Genomic DNA, 15,716 nt, shown 5'->3' with positions numbered 1-15,716 from the left:
AGTAGGGTGATATGCTTGTTAAAACTGTTTTAGCCTTTCCTCAGTTATTAGACTATGGTTTTATCCTTTATTCCTTCTGTGTTTTTAGCTTTTTGTTTTTTGATTAAAAAAAATTTTTTTTTTTGTTATTCTAAATATTGCTGTTCTTTGTCTAAAAAGCTATTTTCTTTCTTTTCAATAACATCTTTAGGTTATAATTCTAGTAATGGAATAAGTCAAAGTGTATGACCAGTGTTGTAGCAGTTAGTGTATATTGCCATGTTGTTTTCCTCAATAATGACACAAATTCATAGATTCAGTATTAGCATAATATGAGCCTGTTGCTTTACAAGCACTATCAACTTGAAATTGTATCTTTGTCTATATGATGGAGGTACATTTACCATAAGAGAATAGATTATACTCTTAAAATTTTTCTTTTTATATATTTTTCTTTTAATGAAATGTTTCTAGGAGAGTTTTCAGTCATTCTGTCAATAAAGGTTTAAGTGTCTGATTATATTATATACATATACATGTACATAGAGAGAGATCATTGAGGTATTCCAAGTATCCTTTGATGAGTTTCTGTACCAGAATAATAAAGTTATTTTAGATGAGTTAAAAGGATATATTCGAGGTGAAACTACAGAGGTAAAATTGACGGCTCTTGGTAGTAGTTTGGATATGGGAGGTGAGAAATAGTGAGTAGTAGGATAACTTCTGGATTCTGAAGATCCTGAGAGACTGGGCAGATGTTGTTGCCTCTTCTACACTAATGAGGAAGTAAGGGGGAAGGGGAGGATTCAGCAAGAAAGATTGTGTTCAGTTTTGTTTTTTGACATATTGAGTTTCAGATTTCTTCTGGATATTCACTTCAAGATGTCTGAAAGTCATTGGATGTGATATTAGAGTAACAGATGTTAGAGCATGATAGATTTGAGAATCATCAGTATAAAGCTAATAATTAAATCCATGGAGCTGATAAAATCACCAAGTGAGGAAATAGAGATGATTGCCCCGAAAGATGGGCATACCTATGGTTTAGAGGGTGTGACCTTGATGAAGATCTAGCAAAAGGTACTGAAAATAAACAATTCAATGGGTGGAAGGAGAAGGATAGTGGTGTCCTGAAAAGTATGTCCTGTAGAGGAGAATGTCAAGAAGAGGACTGATGATTTCAAAGGCTGAAAAGAATGAGAATCGAGAAAAGATCATTGGATTTGTTGACTAAAAGATAATTGTTAATTTTGGAGAGCGCATTTTCAGTATAGAGTTTTTAGATTGGAAACTAAATTGTAAGGGGTACCTGTTATAGGTCTTGTCAAGGTATTTAGCCACAATAGGCAAAAGAGATAAAGGATGATAGCCATGTAGAAGGATCAAGTGAAAATTTTTTGAGGATGAGAGAGACTCGGGCATTTTGTGGATAGTAGGAGCAGAACAAGTGGGCAAGAAGAGATTTAAATTGTGAGACAGCAAGCTGTTAGAAGAGTTGGGTGGAATGGGCTTAGGCAAGTATGGGCAAGTATTTCTTACCTCTGTAAGGAGCAGAACACTTTTTTGTGTGAAAAGGGGGAGATAGTGGCAGATGACATATGAGTGATATAAGAGGGGAGAAGAGAGAGCTCATGGCAAATGGCTCCCAATTATTTTTCTGTAAATTATGAAACAGCTTTCTCAGTTGAGAGGATGTGGGAAAGGAAAACCAGGAGAGGGTTGAGGAGGGATGAAAAGAGCTCTTTTGGAAAAGTTGCCGTGGAGAACAGCATAGTAAGTTGGTAAGGCAAATAATGATTTTAATAACATTGAGTGCCTAATTGAGGTTATATAATATTCCCAATATTTTTCATTAAGTAAAATATATGAAATTGTATTTTATATATTGCCCCAAGTTTGTAGTAGATTCAGACAGAATAGTTTGTGACTTTTTTCTTTCCTTCTTTTTTTAATCTCCAGTTGAATAGACATTTTCTCTTCATAATTATTGTAAAATCATTCCATTTTCTTGTATTTTTGTGGTGGTTTTAAAATACATAGATGATTGATTTAGCTTGAAATTAATGATAGTATATATAGTATGAAATATGAATCAAATACTGTTTCATACATTCTTTCAGTGAAAAGTATTAGGAAAATTGGTCCATTATATTGACTATTATTTGATTAGCCTGGGTTTATATAAAGTACTAGTCTTTCAAATGTATTTTGCCTTGTATTTCCAATTCTGTATGATTTAGGTGTGTTCCATTGAATTGCTTTTCATTTTTTCTTTGTTTCCTCTTCCTGCTCCTTTTCTTCCTCTTATTATTATTATTATTATTATTATCATCACCATCATTACCACACTCCAGTCAGTCAATAATCCTTTTAAAAAGCCTGCTATGTGTCAAGCAATGTGCTAAATGCTGAAACCACAAAAAGAAGTAGAATGTTGTCTCTACCCTCAAGAAGTTGACGGTATTCAAGGTTTGGCAATGTTGGCCCGTCTCCTTTTTTTTTTTTAAGCTGTTATTCTACTGGGATGGCATAAAAGTCTAAAAATTTATTTTGCTAGTACTGTCATTTTTACCACATATTTACCTCATCTAACAGTGACCATAGAAATGTAAAGCTATTTAATCCAGCTCCCTTATTTTTCAAAGAATTACTGAAATGAAAACCTATGCAAAAATGCAGGTCTAAGAAAATTATGACTTCAAGGATGCACCAAAGATTGACCCTGTCCTTGCCCTTTTCTCCCATGAGCCTATGTTACCATCAAATTTATATTGGATTGTTTCATCCTTTTCTTAATTTCATTAAATGGTTTTTATTAAGCGTTTTTTCCCAATGTTTGTTAATATCTTTATTAGGTGCATGCCTGAATATATTATTTTTATAAGAAGTAGTTCTCTCAGTTTCCCAGCTTTTGCTAGTAAAATAATAAGCATATAGAAATTGGGGTGATTTTATGCTTTTTGGATAATTCAGAATTCATTCCCACCTTTTGTTGAATCTTTGGGTTTTTTTTAAAATATAATCTGCAAATAGAAGTTCTAACTTCTGTGATTATTTGCTTCCTTTTCTCCCCTCCCATTTCATTTCCTTGTTGCTATTTTAATAAAGTCCTAAAAGCTAACTATGTCTTTTTTGTGAGCAGCAGCCTAGTTAAGTAGGTCTATAGCTCATCCATCTTCTGTAAACTAGCCACTTGATGATAAAATCTTTGCCTGTGGCAACTCATGAAAGAAAGAAAAATTGAAAATGTACCATAGTATATTTCCTTTATATAACTTTAGGTTCCTGCAGTGTCAGAGCATTCATAGACTTTCATATATCGTAAGTGGCTTATGTTAGCACACCCTATGTAAATATTTCCATTGAATCCTATTATTAAGGGAAAGAGGTTGTACAAATTACTTCATATTCTAAACTGGAGCTAAAATTATTTTCCTGGTGGTCTTTTATGAAAATTATTTTGAGAACTACAATACAACATGATCATATGTCCCACAAAATGATGATTTTTCCTCTTCTATTAAAGGGAAGAGAAAATTAACAATACTTCCTCCTATTTAGATATATATCTGGCCCATACTGTTTTTATGCTCTTGGACAGAGTTGTAACAAGGACAACAAAGACAAAAGATGTTAAGAATTACTTAGCTTTTGGACATTATATAAATATTAACTGTTGATATTCTAAATGTAGATGGCATAGTGAGAAAAAAACTTTGGATTTGAATCAAGACCTCAGTTCAAATCCTGTTTGAAATAGTACTTATTAGCTACGTGATCCTGACCAAGCAAGACCAAAAATCCTAATTACTTGATCTAACTAATGTAGGGGATTTGAGTTTTGATTTTTCTAAAGAGAGAGTTCCAACATGTGTCTTTCCCCCACCACCACCACCCCACCCCAGCCCCCAAAACTCAACTTAGCAAATGCCAGTGGCTTCTTATCACTTATCTCCAGCATCAATTAAAAAATCTTCTGCTTGGCATTCAGTGCCCTTTATAATTAATCCCTCTTCCCTCCTCCCCCAGTTGTATCAATCTTCTTATACCTTATCCTATTTTATGCACTCTCATGCAGCAGTAAAAGGTTTCTGAAATGCCCTATGTCCTACAGTATAAAATATTCTGCCTAGATTTAATTCTTTATGTAAAAATAAATAAGCACATTTATACCCATTATTAAGCACATTTGCTTTTGCTTTTAATAAATGTTATGTATTATATGTATACCAGAAAATTATATGTATACCCAAGATTAAAATAAATGTCTATGATTTATTATCACTAAATGTTTGATTTGTAGACTTACTTTACATACCTACATACCCAGGAGTGTGTAAAAATTTATCAGGTAGAAAGGGGTCACAAATAGAAAAGATTTTAGAAGCTCTGCTTTAGTCTAGTGATACTGGCCTCCTTGGTCTTCCATGAAAAGGAATGCAGTTTCTCAGCTCTGTACATTTTTTCTAGTGATCCCCAATGCCTGGAATATTTCCCCCCCTCATCTTTACTTTCTGACTTCAAGTTTCAATTAAAATCCCATTTTCTACTGGAATCCTTTTATAATGCCTCGTAATTCTGTGGTACCTTCTCTCAATTATTTCTATTTATTCTGTACATAGGTTATTCATATTATTTTGCTTTTTAATCTTCCACTGTTAGATTGGGAACTTCCTTAAGGGCAGGGATTGTCTTTTTGCCTCTTTTTATATCCTCAGCTCTTATGTTTTGTTGTTCAAGTCCTTTCAGTTGTATTTGACTCTTCTTTACACCATTTGAGTTTTTTTTTTTAATAGAGTTTGCCAAGTGGAAAGGTTTGCCATTTCCTTCTCTATCTCATTTTACAGATAAGGAAACTGAGGCAAATTAAGTTAAATGACTTGTCCAGAATCATACAGCTAGTAAATGTCTGATACAGGATTTTAACTCACATAAGATAAGTCTGCTTGACTCTTATACTACCTGGTAGGTGCTTAATAAATGTTTATTGGCTGACTCTTTCAGCTTCAGTTTCTTCATCTTTAAAATGGAATAAGAACACCTGCTTTATAGTGACATTATAAAGATCCAGTGAGACTTTGCAAATACTAAAGTGCTATATAAATTCTATTATAATTGTGTGAAAGCTGTATCCATTGCCAATGAGGGCATAAGAAACTAAATTGTACTAATCTTGACTTTGCTGTAAATAAAACTTAAGTGTTTCATAGATTTAGAGCTAGAAGGGATCTTATAGGTCTAATCAGACTTTTAATTTTACCAGGGAGGAATCTGAGAGGCTCAAAGAGATTGATCATGCAAGTTAAATTTGTAGAGGCATATTAGTGTGATAACTGAGATCTGTTTTGGAAAATATAGTATCACTGCTTTGATTTCAGGGAAGAAATTTGATTGGTACTTTGAGTACTAACAGTTTTTTTCCATTTTGGCAGATATTTCATTGTTTGTAATTTTTCTAATGTAGTTTTCCTTGAGAAAGTAAGTCAACTAGAAATTTTTTTTCACGAAGCAGATAGCCTTTTTGGAAGTTCCATCTTAATGGCCCCATTTATTCATCCATGTTATATAAAAGATTGGAGTTTCTGGACAATATGGTTACTATATATAGAACAACTCTCCTGTCTATAATGCAGTATAATCAAGGAAATGTTCTTATTAGCATCCATTCTTTAAACACTTTCCTTTGATTAATTTTTGTAATTAACCCACAGATACACACAAATATACACCCCTCTCCAAATTTTGTGTGTTAACTTTGTTCAAGAAGCTTAACATAAACTTTTTTAGAATACATTTAAGTTCTGTCATGCACTTGGGCATATATGTCCCACTGGTTGGAAGATGTTATCTTTTTGAGTTCTGGCTCTCAAGTTGGAGGAACTGAATCTAAATATTACCTCTTAACACTTATTATTTAATCTGCTTGGGCCTAAACTTCCCCCTCTGTAAAAGGAGGCAGTTAGACTAAATGGCACTGAGGTCCCTATCACGTCTTAAATTTGAGTCTGTGAGTTTTCTAGTGGTTTAGATTGTAACCCATTTGTGTTATTTCATCCCATGCTAGTTTTATAGATTTAATTCCTAAATTAGATCTTTGTGTTCAGGGCAGGCTCTTTTCCTTTCTGTGCTTTTAGGTGTAGTAGGAGGTTAAATGTACTTGGTCTTTACTAAGATCTTGGGTATCTGTTCTATCCCTTACCTTACTATCCCCTAATCTTGGAGATTTAGAGCCCTCTCTGGGATGTTTCTAAAAAAAAAAAAGTCGTAAGAGCCTTTTTGTGTCCTTGGGTCTTTCTGATTACCTTTCTGATTCTTTTGGGAAACCTTCTGCTCCTGTCTACCTCTGGGCATCTCAGGTTCTTTCAGCATAAAAACATCTACCTGTCTCCAGCTTGTAAAGTCTAGGTGGGGGCAAGCATGGCAGAGAAGAGGCTTTCATATTGCCCTAGAGCTTCTAATTTTCTATTTTTGTATTGTGCAATTTTGGGGTTGAAGAAGTCACAGTAGTTTTTCATTTGATTTATTGCTCATTCATTATTTGGCCTAGTGGGAACTTCAGTGTTTTGTTAGAATAGTTATTATGAGTTCTAGGAAATCTGCCTCTTATTCAAGTAGTCATCTTGTTAGGAAGTCCTTTTTTATTTCTATTAAAGATTTATTTTTTAAAATCATGTGATTATTCTTAAATACTTTATTTAGCAAATTCAGATTTCTTAAAAAATAAAACTAAGTTGGTATTGTTTCAGTAGCAAAGTGAAATTAGATATTATTGGAGAAAGTGAGTCAGGAGAACAACTATCCCAAAGTATTAAACTTGATGGTAGTTGTTATTACCCTGTTTTCTAAATGGAGGTCAGCAGATAGCAGAAGGGTTAATTGGAAGAAATTAAGAGTTGAGTATTTGTGTTTTTCATCCTTGTGTAGAGCCTTAAACAAGAGTTACTTAGTATAAGTTATTCATGTTGGTATAAAAAAATTTTCAAATTAATGTTCTCATTTTGTATATAAAGCATAGTAATGCTTAATGAATTTTGATTTTCACTATCTACCTTTTCCTCTACAGCCTCATGATTTTGATGAATGCCGATTTGATATTAGTGTAAATGATAGTGTCTGGTATCTAAGAGCTCAGGATCCAGATCATAGACAACAATGGATAGATGCTATTGAACAACACAAGGTATGAGTCTTTATTGTTTTATATTGGGAAGATTAATAATAGAGAAGGATAAAGAAACCTCTTAACTTTAGAAGATAGTAAATTACAGAATTTTTGGGGGGGTTGAAAATTAATGAAATAAAGGTATACCTTATTTGATATAATAGATATATCCTAAAAACTTGTGTGTAAACTTAATTTTTACAGTGGAAAATTAATTTAAATTTCTAAAATTCAGGGAAAGTGCTATGATAAAGAATTGGTAAAGTTAATATTTGTTTAGCAGAGCAACATTTTGCCTCCCTAATTGTTCATATTTCTTTCTTTGGATTTTTCTGTTTTGAGTATGCTTAGGGAGAATACATACTTTAGTGAATTTATCTCAAAATTGCAGTGGAACAGAGAACGTGAGTATATATTCTGTAACTATCTTAGGCCAGGAGTTTTAGAACTTTTTATATTTTATGGACTTTATTGGCAGCCTTTTGAAGTTTTTGGACTTCTTAGAATAATGTTTTTAAATGCATTAAATAAAATACATAGAATGACAAAGGAAACCAATCACATTGAAATATAATTCTTGAAATATATTTAAGTCCATCCCTGTCTGATTAGTTATTAAATTTTTGTTAAGTTCATAAATAACTTAATATCTAAAGGTAAAATCAAATCATTCAAGTACTAACTAAATTCCTTCTGTATGCCAGGTGCCAAGGGAGGCATTAAAAATAGAAGTACAAATAATGAAACAAAACCTATTTTCAAGGAATTTACATTCTTAATGGTAGAAAACAAAAACATAAGAAAATATGTTCAGCATAAATATAAAGTGAATACACAGATATATTATGTGTATATACATATATAGTGCTTTAAAACTTAGTAATAGTAGTTGAGAGAATTTGAAGAAACAGTTCATATAAAAGTTAGTGCTTAAGCTGCATCTTAAAGAGAAAGGTTTTTTAAAGTAGAGGTAAAAGGAGTACATTCAAGGAATTAGGGAGGGCCTAAGAAAAGTAGAATGTGGGGTTTTGGTAGAACTTAGTATGGGAAAGGGAGAGAATAATGGTAGTTTGGGACAAAGTTGTAAAGCTAAAGAGGAGTAAGTAAATTATATTATGAGGTGCAGGGTATGTTCAGGGAAGATTGGTAGCTCTGGGCTCAGAACTGCTAAGCCCTTTAGAAGGCTGCTTTATATTGTTACCCGAAGCAATTGGAAGCCCACCGGATTTTGAGTATAGGAGTCATGCAGTCTGATTTGTGAGGAAAGTAACTGGCAACAGTGTATAAATATACATATGTATATATTTATATTAGATAGATTGGTATGAGAAGTCAAGATTAGGAGATCGGTTTTATAGAGACCAGTTGCTATAATCTGGTTTAGAGATGATGATAGCCTATATTAAAGTGTGAATGAAAAAAAAAAATACATTGCTAAAGGTGTATTGAAGGCAGGCAAATACCACAGATATTTGGCAGTATCTCTTTTACTAATAATTTGCTTATTAAACTAGTAACACTCCTCCACTTTTGTAATTTGTAGGCCAGCTTTCACCAATTAAGTAGAAATTCAACTTAAATATTACATCTGAGGATCCTCTTACTGGCTCATTGAATGATAATGGGAATAGGGAATAATGGGGGAAAGTTTAAACTTCATGTTACTCTATATTAAAATAATTTTTTATCTTTTCATCTATTTGTTCTTGTCGCTCTCGGTTGGTTCAGAGATAGTACCTTGCTTAATTATTTGGCCAAGAAAAAGAAAAGAAAAACTAGCCTGTTATAAGTAGTTTCTTAGTAATATTGATCATGTTTCTTTTTCCTTTTGTTAATCATAAAACTTTCCTTAGACCAGTGGAAAACTAGGTAAATATAACTTTTATCTCCTGCTTTCTTATAGTATTTATGCAAAAGTATTTGTCAGATAGTAGACTTTTTTTTTTTTTAACATTTTGTTATGTGTCTAGAAAATTATCAAACAAAAGAAACAGACACTTTTTCTTTAATTAAAGATTAGTTCACTCTTTGCGGATGATATGATGGTATACATAGAGAACTCCAAAGATTCAACTAAAAAGCTATTAGAAATAATCCACACCATTAGCAAAGTTGCAGGATACAAAATAAATCCACATAAATCATCAGCATTCTTATATATCACTAACAAAGTCCAACAGAGTTTCAGAGAGAAATTCCATTTAAAGTAACTACTGATAGTATAAAATATTTAGGAATCTATCTGCCAAGGGAAAATCAGAAACTATATTTATTTATTTTGCTGAGGCATTTGGGGTTAAGTGACTTGCCCAGGGTCACACATCTAGGAAGTGTTAAGTATCTGAGACTAGATTTGAACTTGGGTCCTCTTGACTTCAGGGTTGGTGCTTTATCTACTGTGCCACCTAGCTCCCCCTAGGATTATATTCTTGCCAGTGCACCTGTTATTATTAACTTTTAGTGCCATATGATAAATTTACATGCAGTAATCTTGTTGAACATTTTTTCCAATAAGTAGAGTCTTGGCTTAAGAGGTCCAAAGTTTGACAGAACAAGCCCCTGAGTTTTTAAACTGTACTAATAACCATGAAAAAAGAAAAGGTGTAATGACCTCCTGTTTTACTTTTCATTCATCTAACTAGAAGCAATAGGCTTGGTTTTGATGAGATTTTGATGGGCCCACTTTGTGAGTAGTTCTTAAAAAGAATAGAAATAGGAATCTGAGATGATAGTCATGGAAGGAAGTATTGGATGAAGATACAACAATAAAATCTGGAACTGAAAAACTTCAGAACTTCACATGCATACGTGCATGGAGATAGCAATACAAGATGACTAAGGTCTTAAAAATAATCTACAAAAACCCTGTGAAGCCAGAAAAGGATATAAGAATACAAAAAGAGGTATGTGCAAGAATGTTTATAGCAGCCCTCTTTGTAGTGGCCAGAAACTGGAAACTGAATGGATGCCCATCAATTGGAGAATGGCTGAATAAATTGTGGTATATGAATATTATGGAATATTTTTGTTCTGTAAGAAATGACCAGCAGGATGATTTCAGAAAGGCCTAGAGAGACTTACATGAACTGATGCTGAGTGAAATGAGCAGGACCAGAAGATCATTATATACTTCAACAACAATACTATATGATGATCAGTTCTAATTGGCCCTCTTCAATAATGAGATGAACCAAATCAGTTCCAATAGAGCAGTAATGAATTGAACCAGCTACACCCAGCGAAAGAACTCTGGGAGATGACTGAACCACTACATAGAATTCCCAATCCCTCTATTTTTGTCTGCCTGCATTTCTGATTTCCTTCACAGGCTAATAATTGCACACTGTTTCAAAGTCTGATTCTTTTTGTACAGCAAAATAACTATATGGACATGTATACATATATTGTATTTAACTTATACTTTAACATATTTAACATGTATTGGTCAACCTGTCATCTGGGGGAAGGGGTGGGGGGAAGGAGGGGAAAAATTGGAACAAATTGTCAATGCTGTAAAATTACCCATGCATATATCTGGTAAATAAAAAGCTATTAAAAAAAAAAAAAAGAATACAAGAAGAGACAGAAGTCCTATTTTATCTATTTCTACTTCTCCTATATTAGAGTTTAAATCCCTTTTGGAGATTTGTTAATTTTTATGTCGAAATAGGTTTATTTCCATATTCTCAACAAAGTGCTTGTCATTGCTTTTAGATTAGAGAACCATTTTTTTTAAATAAACATTCTTGATATTACCACTTCTTTAAATTCTTTTTAAGTTCAGTAAAACTAGAATAGCATCATCGTATAAGAGAAGACAATTTTTTTCCTACCTCTAATTTATCTTAATCATATTTTTGCCTTTAGAGCTCACCTATTCAAGTGCATTTTAAACAAGTTTTATTGATGTCATGGTTTTCATGTTCCATTGATGTTCAAATTTGTCCTCCCAATCCCCTATTCAACTAGCATTCTCTTGAAGCAAAGTTTGTTTGTTTGTTTGTTTTTAAGAAGTTTAACAAAGAGGAATGTTATATCATCCAAACCTAATAGTATTGTAATGTTCCACATCCAAATTCTTCTATCTCAACAAAAAGAAAAAAACTGTATTTTCTCATCTCTTAGTTTAATTACACGACAATATTCAGGTTCTTTTTTAGTTCTTTTGGTTTATAGTTGTATAATAATTAAGTGCATTATTTTCTTAGTTCTGTTTATTTTTCATTAATTTATTTAATTCTTCCCATGCCTTAGTAGAAAGTAATCTTCTTGAAAGGAGAGGCTGTTTTATTTCTCAGCCTATCATATTGCTTGGCACATAGAAGATGCTTCATAAATGTTTGTTGATTGATGTTGCTCCGAATTTATCTACATTCAGTACTGCTTATAGCATGATAATATTTAGACATCTTATAGTTTATAACTTCTTTTACTTTATATTAATTTTTTGGAATGATGCCCATTTCCCCCAAATATCTGGAGTTAATTCAGTTTATCCCATACTGAGTGCCCAGCATGTATAAAGCTCAGTGCTCAATATTGAAAATACAGACAAAACTGACCAATGGGAGATTATATTACTGATTTACAGGTTATATTCCCCAGGATAAGTAAACATAAAATTCTCATTGGGATTTTTAATTGTGCAATTATTGATATTTCTTCCTCTAATATTGATTTCCTGTATTCCCATCAATACAGTTCCTTTTTGCTTTAAGAATTCTCTAGGGCCCTGGCCATGGTTCTTTATTCTTTTGATCCACAGGTATTTTTGCCTTCTAGATTCCTATCTACCAGCCTCTACTCAAACTTTATCTTCAATTAGAATATTTATTTTCTGTTAACCCCAAAGCTAGAATCTTGAGAGTAATTTTTAACCTTTTTTCCCGTTATATCTCATTCTCCCCCATCCTTCAGTCTTGGTTTCATTACTCATTATATCTTGTCTGCGTTCAATATTCCCTGTCCTATACTCTTAAAGATTTTCCCCCAAATTGGCTCCTCCTTGTTTGATCATGCTCCTTTCCTCAATGCATTTACTTGCATTTTGATTCCAGAAAAAGCTGTCCTATTATGATTGTTCCTTTTAACCACTTGCTTTCAATCCCTCACTACCCTTATCATAGTTTGCATGTTGCTTTATATCCTTATGTAGCTTGGAATGTATTTTTCTGGAGGAAGAACTTTCTTTCCACTGGTTTTTAGTTCAGTGTAAAGCTTCTCTAAGGAGGTGTGGTAAAATGCTGAGGAAAATTTTATAATAACTGAGATAAAGGGGAGTCATAAAGAAGAGAAAAGAGAATGATTTAGCAGAAAAGGTTTTAATTCTTTGTACTTTGTGCTATAATTGCTATTCTAATAACACTTTGTCACATGCTGCAGTGAAAGGTCCTTATCTTCTTGCCAGGATCAGAATGTTACATCTTAGAGGATGTTGGATGAAGACTTATGTTGAGAAACTAATGTTCCCGAATTTTGCTCTTATTGACAGGTAACACTAGTATCAGGAGTTCTGCAGAATTAAAAAAATTTGATGGGCGCATACTAATGTTCCTGGCTGACATTTGTAGTGAAATGGGTGCCAAAAATGTTATTGCTTTTTTTTTTTTTAATGTCCTTGATTTACCTAACTTTACCTTGTTTTCATGAAATGCATTTATTGATAATATCAGATTTGACTTGTTTTATGAGGTAGGGCTTGAGTTAAAGGTTTCAATATATGCCTACCTAAAATACCTTGAACTCAGCAAGGTATAGTTCCAATATTTCAGTCAACTTTTGGAGAGGAAAAGGGAAAAGAAAATGCTAAGTAGTATCCATACTATATTTGTTTTTGAGTTATATAGCATTTCAGAAATTATGTTTTTTCTCTGGCATTCAAAATCCTTTATTCTTATATGTTTTGTTGCTACTCTTTGACTTACTGGCAGAAAATTCATAGTTTATCTTGAAACTCCTATCTTGTAATGGGTGTCAAAGCAGCCTGTGGGTTTGTGCTTAGGACTAACACTGTGATCTCCTCCTGCTGTAGCATTCCTCATCCTTTCCTACCCACTTCACAGTGGTAATAAGCAGCAGTCATTAGTTCTGCTAGCCTTCTGGGGTGTGGGGAGCATGGTGCTTTTTTGCTGAAGGCATCCTCAAGGCTAAGGACCCTCTGTGCAACAGTGAGTGTATTTGCAATACCTTCCCTGCCCTTCCCCCAACCTGATGAAAAGTAACTGAGCCAGGCCAGAGAAAGAAAGAATTAGGGGCAGAGGGCCAATATGTGTGGTTTAAGGAAAAGGGGACTGGAATCCATCTAGAGCCAGTTCTTTCTGTTGCCTCAGAAACTAGTTAAAGCATCAACCCAGGTCAGGGAACCATAAAACCCTGTCGTGGGAGAGTGCTAAGCTCTGTAGTCCATCCCCAGAGTTGTACCCATTGTCAAAGGGAAAGGAATCAATAAGTGAAAAAGCAGTAGAACATTAAGCAAAAAACAAAACATTGAAATCCTAAAGATTTTAAAAGGAAGAAAACTCAGTTAAAACCCAGAACACAAGCAGGCAAATCAACAGAAAATCCTTAAACTAGAAGAAAAGATTACTATTAAACCTTAAAAAAGAATACATAGCTCTCAATAAGTGCTTCATTAAACACAAAGCCCTGTGGAATCCCAATAAAGCAAAGCACAAAGAATAAGAAATGCCAGACTGGTTCAAAAGACAAATGAAATCCATAAAATAATAGTGAGAATCATACTCTTGAGTTTCAGTGGAACTCATCAGAATTTTTAGCTTTGGAAGTTTTAAAATGAATTAGCAGATTATGAGGAAAAATATTTCTGGTATGAAAGTTTTTTGGGGATACAGAAGAAAAAAACCTTCAGCCTCATTTCCAAAATATATAGAGAGTTGACTCTGTTAATTTATAAGAAATCAAGCCATTCTCCAATTGATAAATGGTCAAAGGATATGAACAGACAATTCTAGACAAAGAAATTGAAACTATTTCTAGTCATATGAAAAGATGCTCCAAGTCATTATTAATCAGAGAAATGCAAATTAAGACAACTCTAAGATACCACTACACACATGTCAGATTGGCTAAAACGAGAGGAAAAGATAATGTGGAATGTTGGAGGAGATGTGGGAAAACTGGGACACTGATACATTGTTGGTGGAATTGTGAACACATCCAGGCATTCTGGAGAGCAATTTGGAACTATGCTCAAAAAGTTATCACACTGTGCATACCCTTTGATCCAGCAGTGTTACTTTTGGGCTTATATCCTAAAGAGATATTAAAGAAGGGAAAGGGACCTGTATGTGCAAGAATATTTGTGGCAGCCCTCTTTGTAGTGCCCAGAAACTAGAAACTAAGTGGATGCCCATCAATTGAAGAATGGCTGAATAAACTGTGGTACGTGAATGTTATGGAATATTACTGTTCTGTAAGAAATGATCAAGATAATTTCAGAAAGGCCTGGAGAATCTTACATGAACTGATGCTGAGTGAAATGAGCAGGGCAGGAGGTCATATACTTCAACAATACTCTATGATGATCAATTCTGATGGACGTGGCCCTCTTCAACAATGAGATGAAACAAATCAGCTCCAATAGAGAAGTAATGAATTAAACCAGCTACACCCAGCAAATGAACTCTGGGAGATGACTGAACCACTACATAGAATTCCCAATCCCTCTATTTTTGTCTGCCTACATTTTGGATTTCCTTCACAGGGTAATTGTACATTATTTCAAAGTCAGATTCTTTTTGTGCAGCAAAATAACTATATGGACATGTATACATATATTGTATTTAACATATACTTTAACATATTTAACATGTATTGGTCAACCTGTCATCTGGGGGAAGGGGTGGGGGGAAGGAGGGGGAAAATTGGAACAAAAGGTTTTGCAACTGTCAATACTGAAAAATTACCTAAGCATATATCTTGTAAATAAAGGTATAATTTAAAAAAAAAAAAAAAAAAAGCTTTCAGATTTGGAACACAAAAAATAGTGAAGTAGAGAAGAGTCTGATACATGAAGCACAAAAAAAAAAAAAAAAAAAAAAAAGGAAAATAACACATAATCTAAAAGTTCCCATTAATAGCAGACTTTGTAGCAAGGAAAGAAATTTTCAAATAAAAAGGAAAGGAAATTCAAATAGCTAATGTAGAATAGAATGGGTATATTATATTCTAAAGAGTAAAAGAGTTCAACTCTGACAGCTATATAGTTTCAGCAAAAAAAGAATGGGTGATATAGCAGAAAGGAAGGATTTGAAACTGGGGATATGAAATAGTCCTAATCCAAGATAGTAGGAGTGCATCCTAACGAAGTTGGGGGAAAGGGGATATAGGAGGAATTGATACATTGAGAGAACACTTTTTCTGAGCAAGTGTTGTGGTTTCATAGATGACATCCTGGCCAAGATGAAGGGAATTGTAAACTCTTTGGAGTAATTGTCTCTTGGAAATACTAGGGAGATGGACCCAGAGAGCTGTAGTAGATGTGTATCCCTAAAAGATCAAAGAAAGAATAAAAAGTTCATTATGTACAAAACTAATTTTTTTTTTTTTTTTTAGT

At 33.4% G+C, this 15,716-nt stretch overlaps 1 protein-coding gene across 2 annotated transcripts in view; it reads left to right on the top strand.

Annotated features, from left to right (window-relative positions):
* CERT1 (ceramide transporter 1) overlaps positions 1-15,716 on the top strand; it is a 140,148-nt gene that overhangs the window by 21,696 nt on the left and 102,736 nt on the right. For both annotated transcript variants that reach the window (XM_074282297.1, XM_074282296.1), the window contains exon 3: positions 7,043-7,159. In XM_074282297.1, the coding sequence (XP_074138398.1) occupies positions 7,043-7,159 (117 nt within the window). The remainder of the gene's footprint in view (positions 1-7,042; positions 7,160-15,716) is intronic.

The sequence above is a fragment of the Sminthopsis crassicaudata genome, chromosome 1, assembly GCF_048593235.1.
Source record: "Sminthopsis crassicaudata isolate SCR6 chromosome 1, ASM4859323v1, whole genome shotgun sequence".
Taxonomy (NCBI): domain Eukaryota; kingdom Metazoa; phylum Chordata; class Mammalia; order Dasyuromorphia; family Dasyuridae; genus Sminthopsis; species Sminthopsis crassicaudata.
The sequence above is the reverse complement of the archived record's forward strand: the minus strand, read 5'-3'. Positions and strand labels throughout refer to the sequence as shown.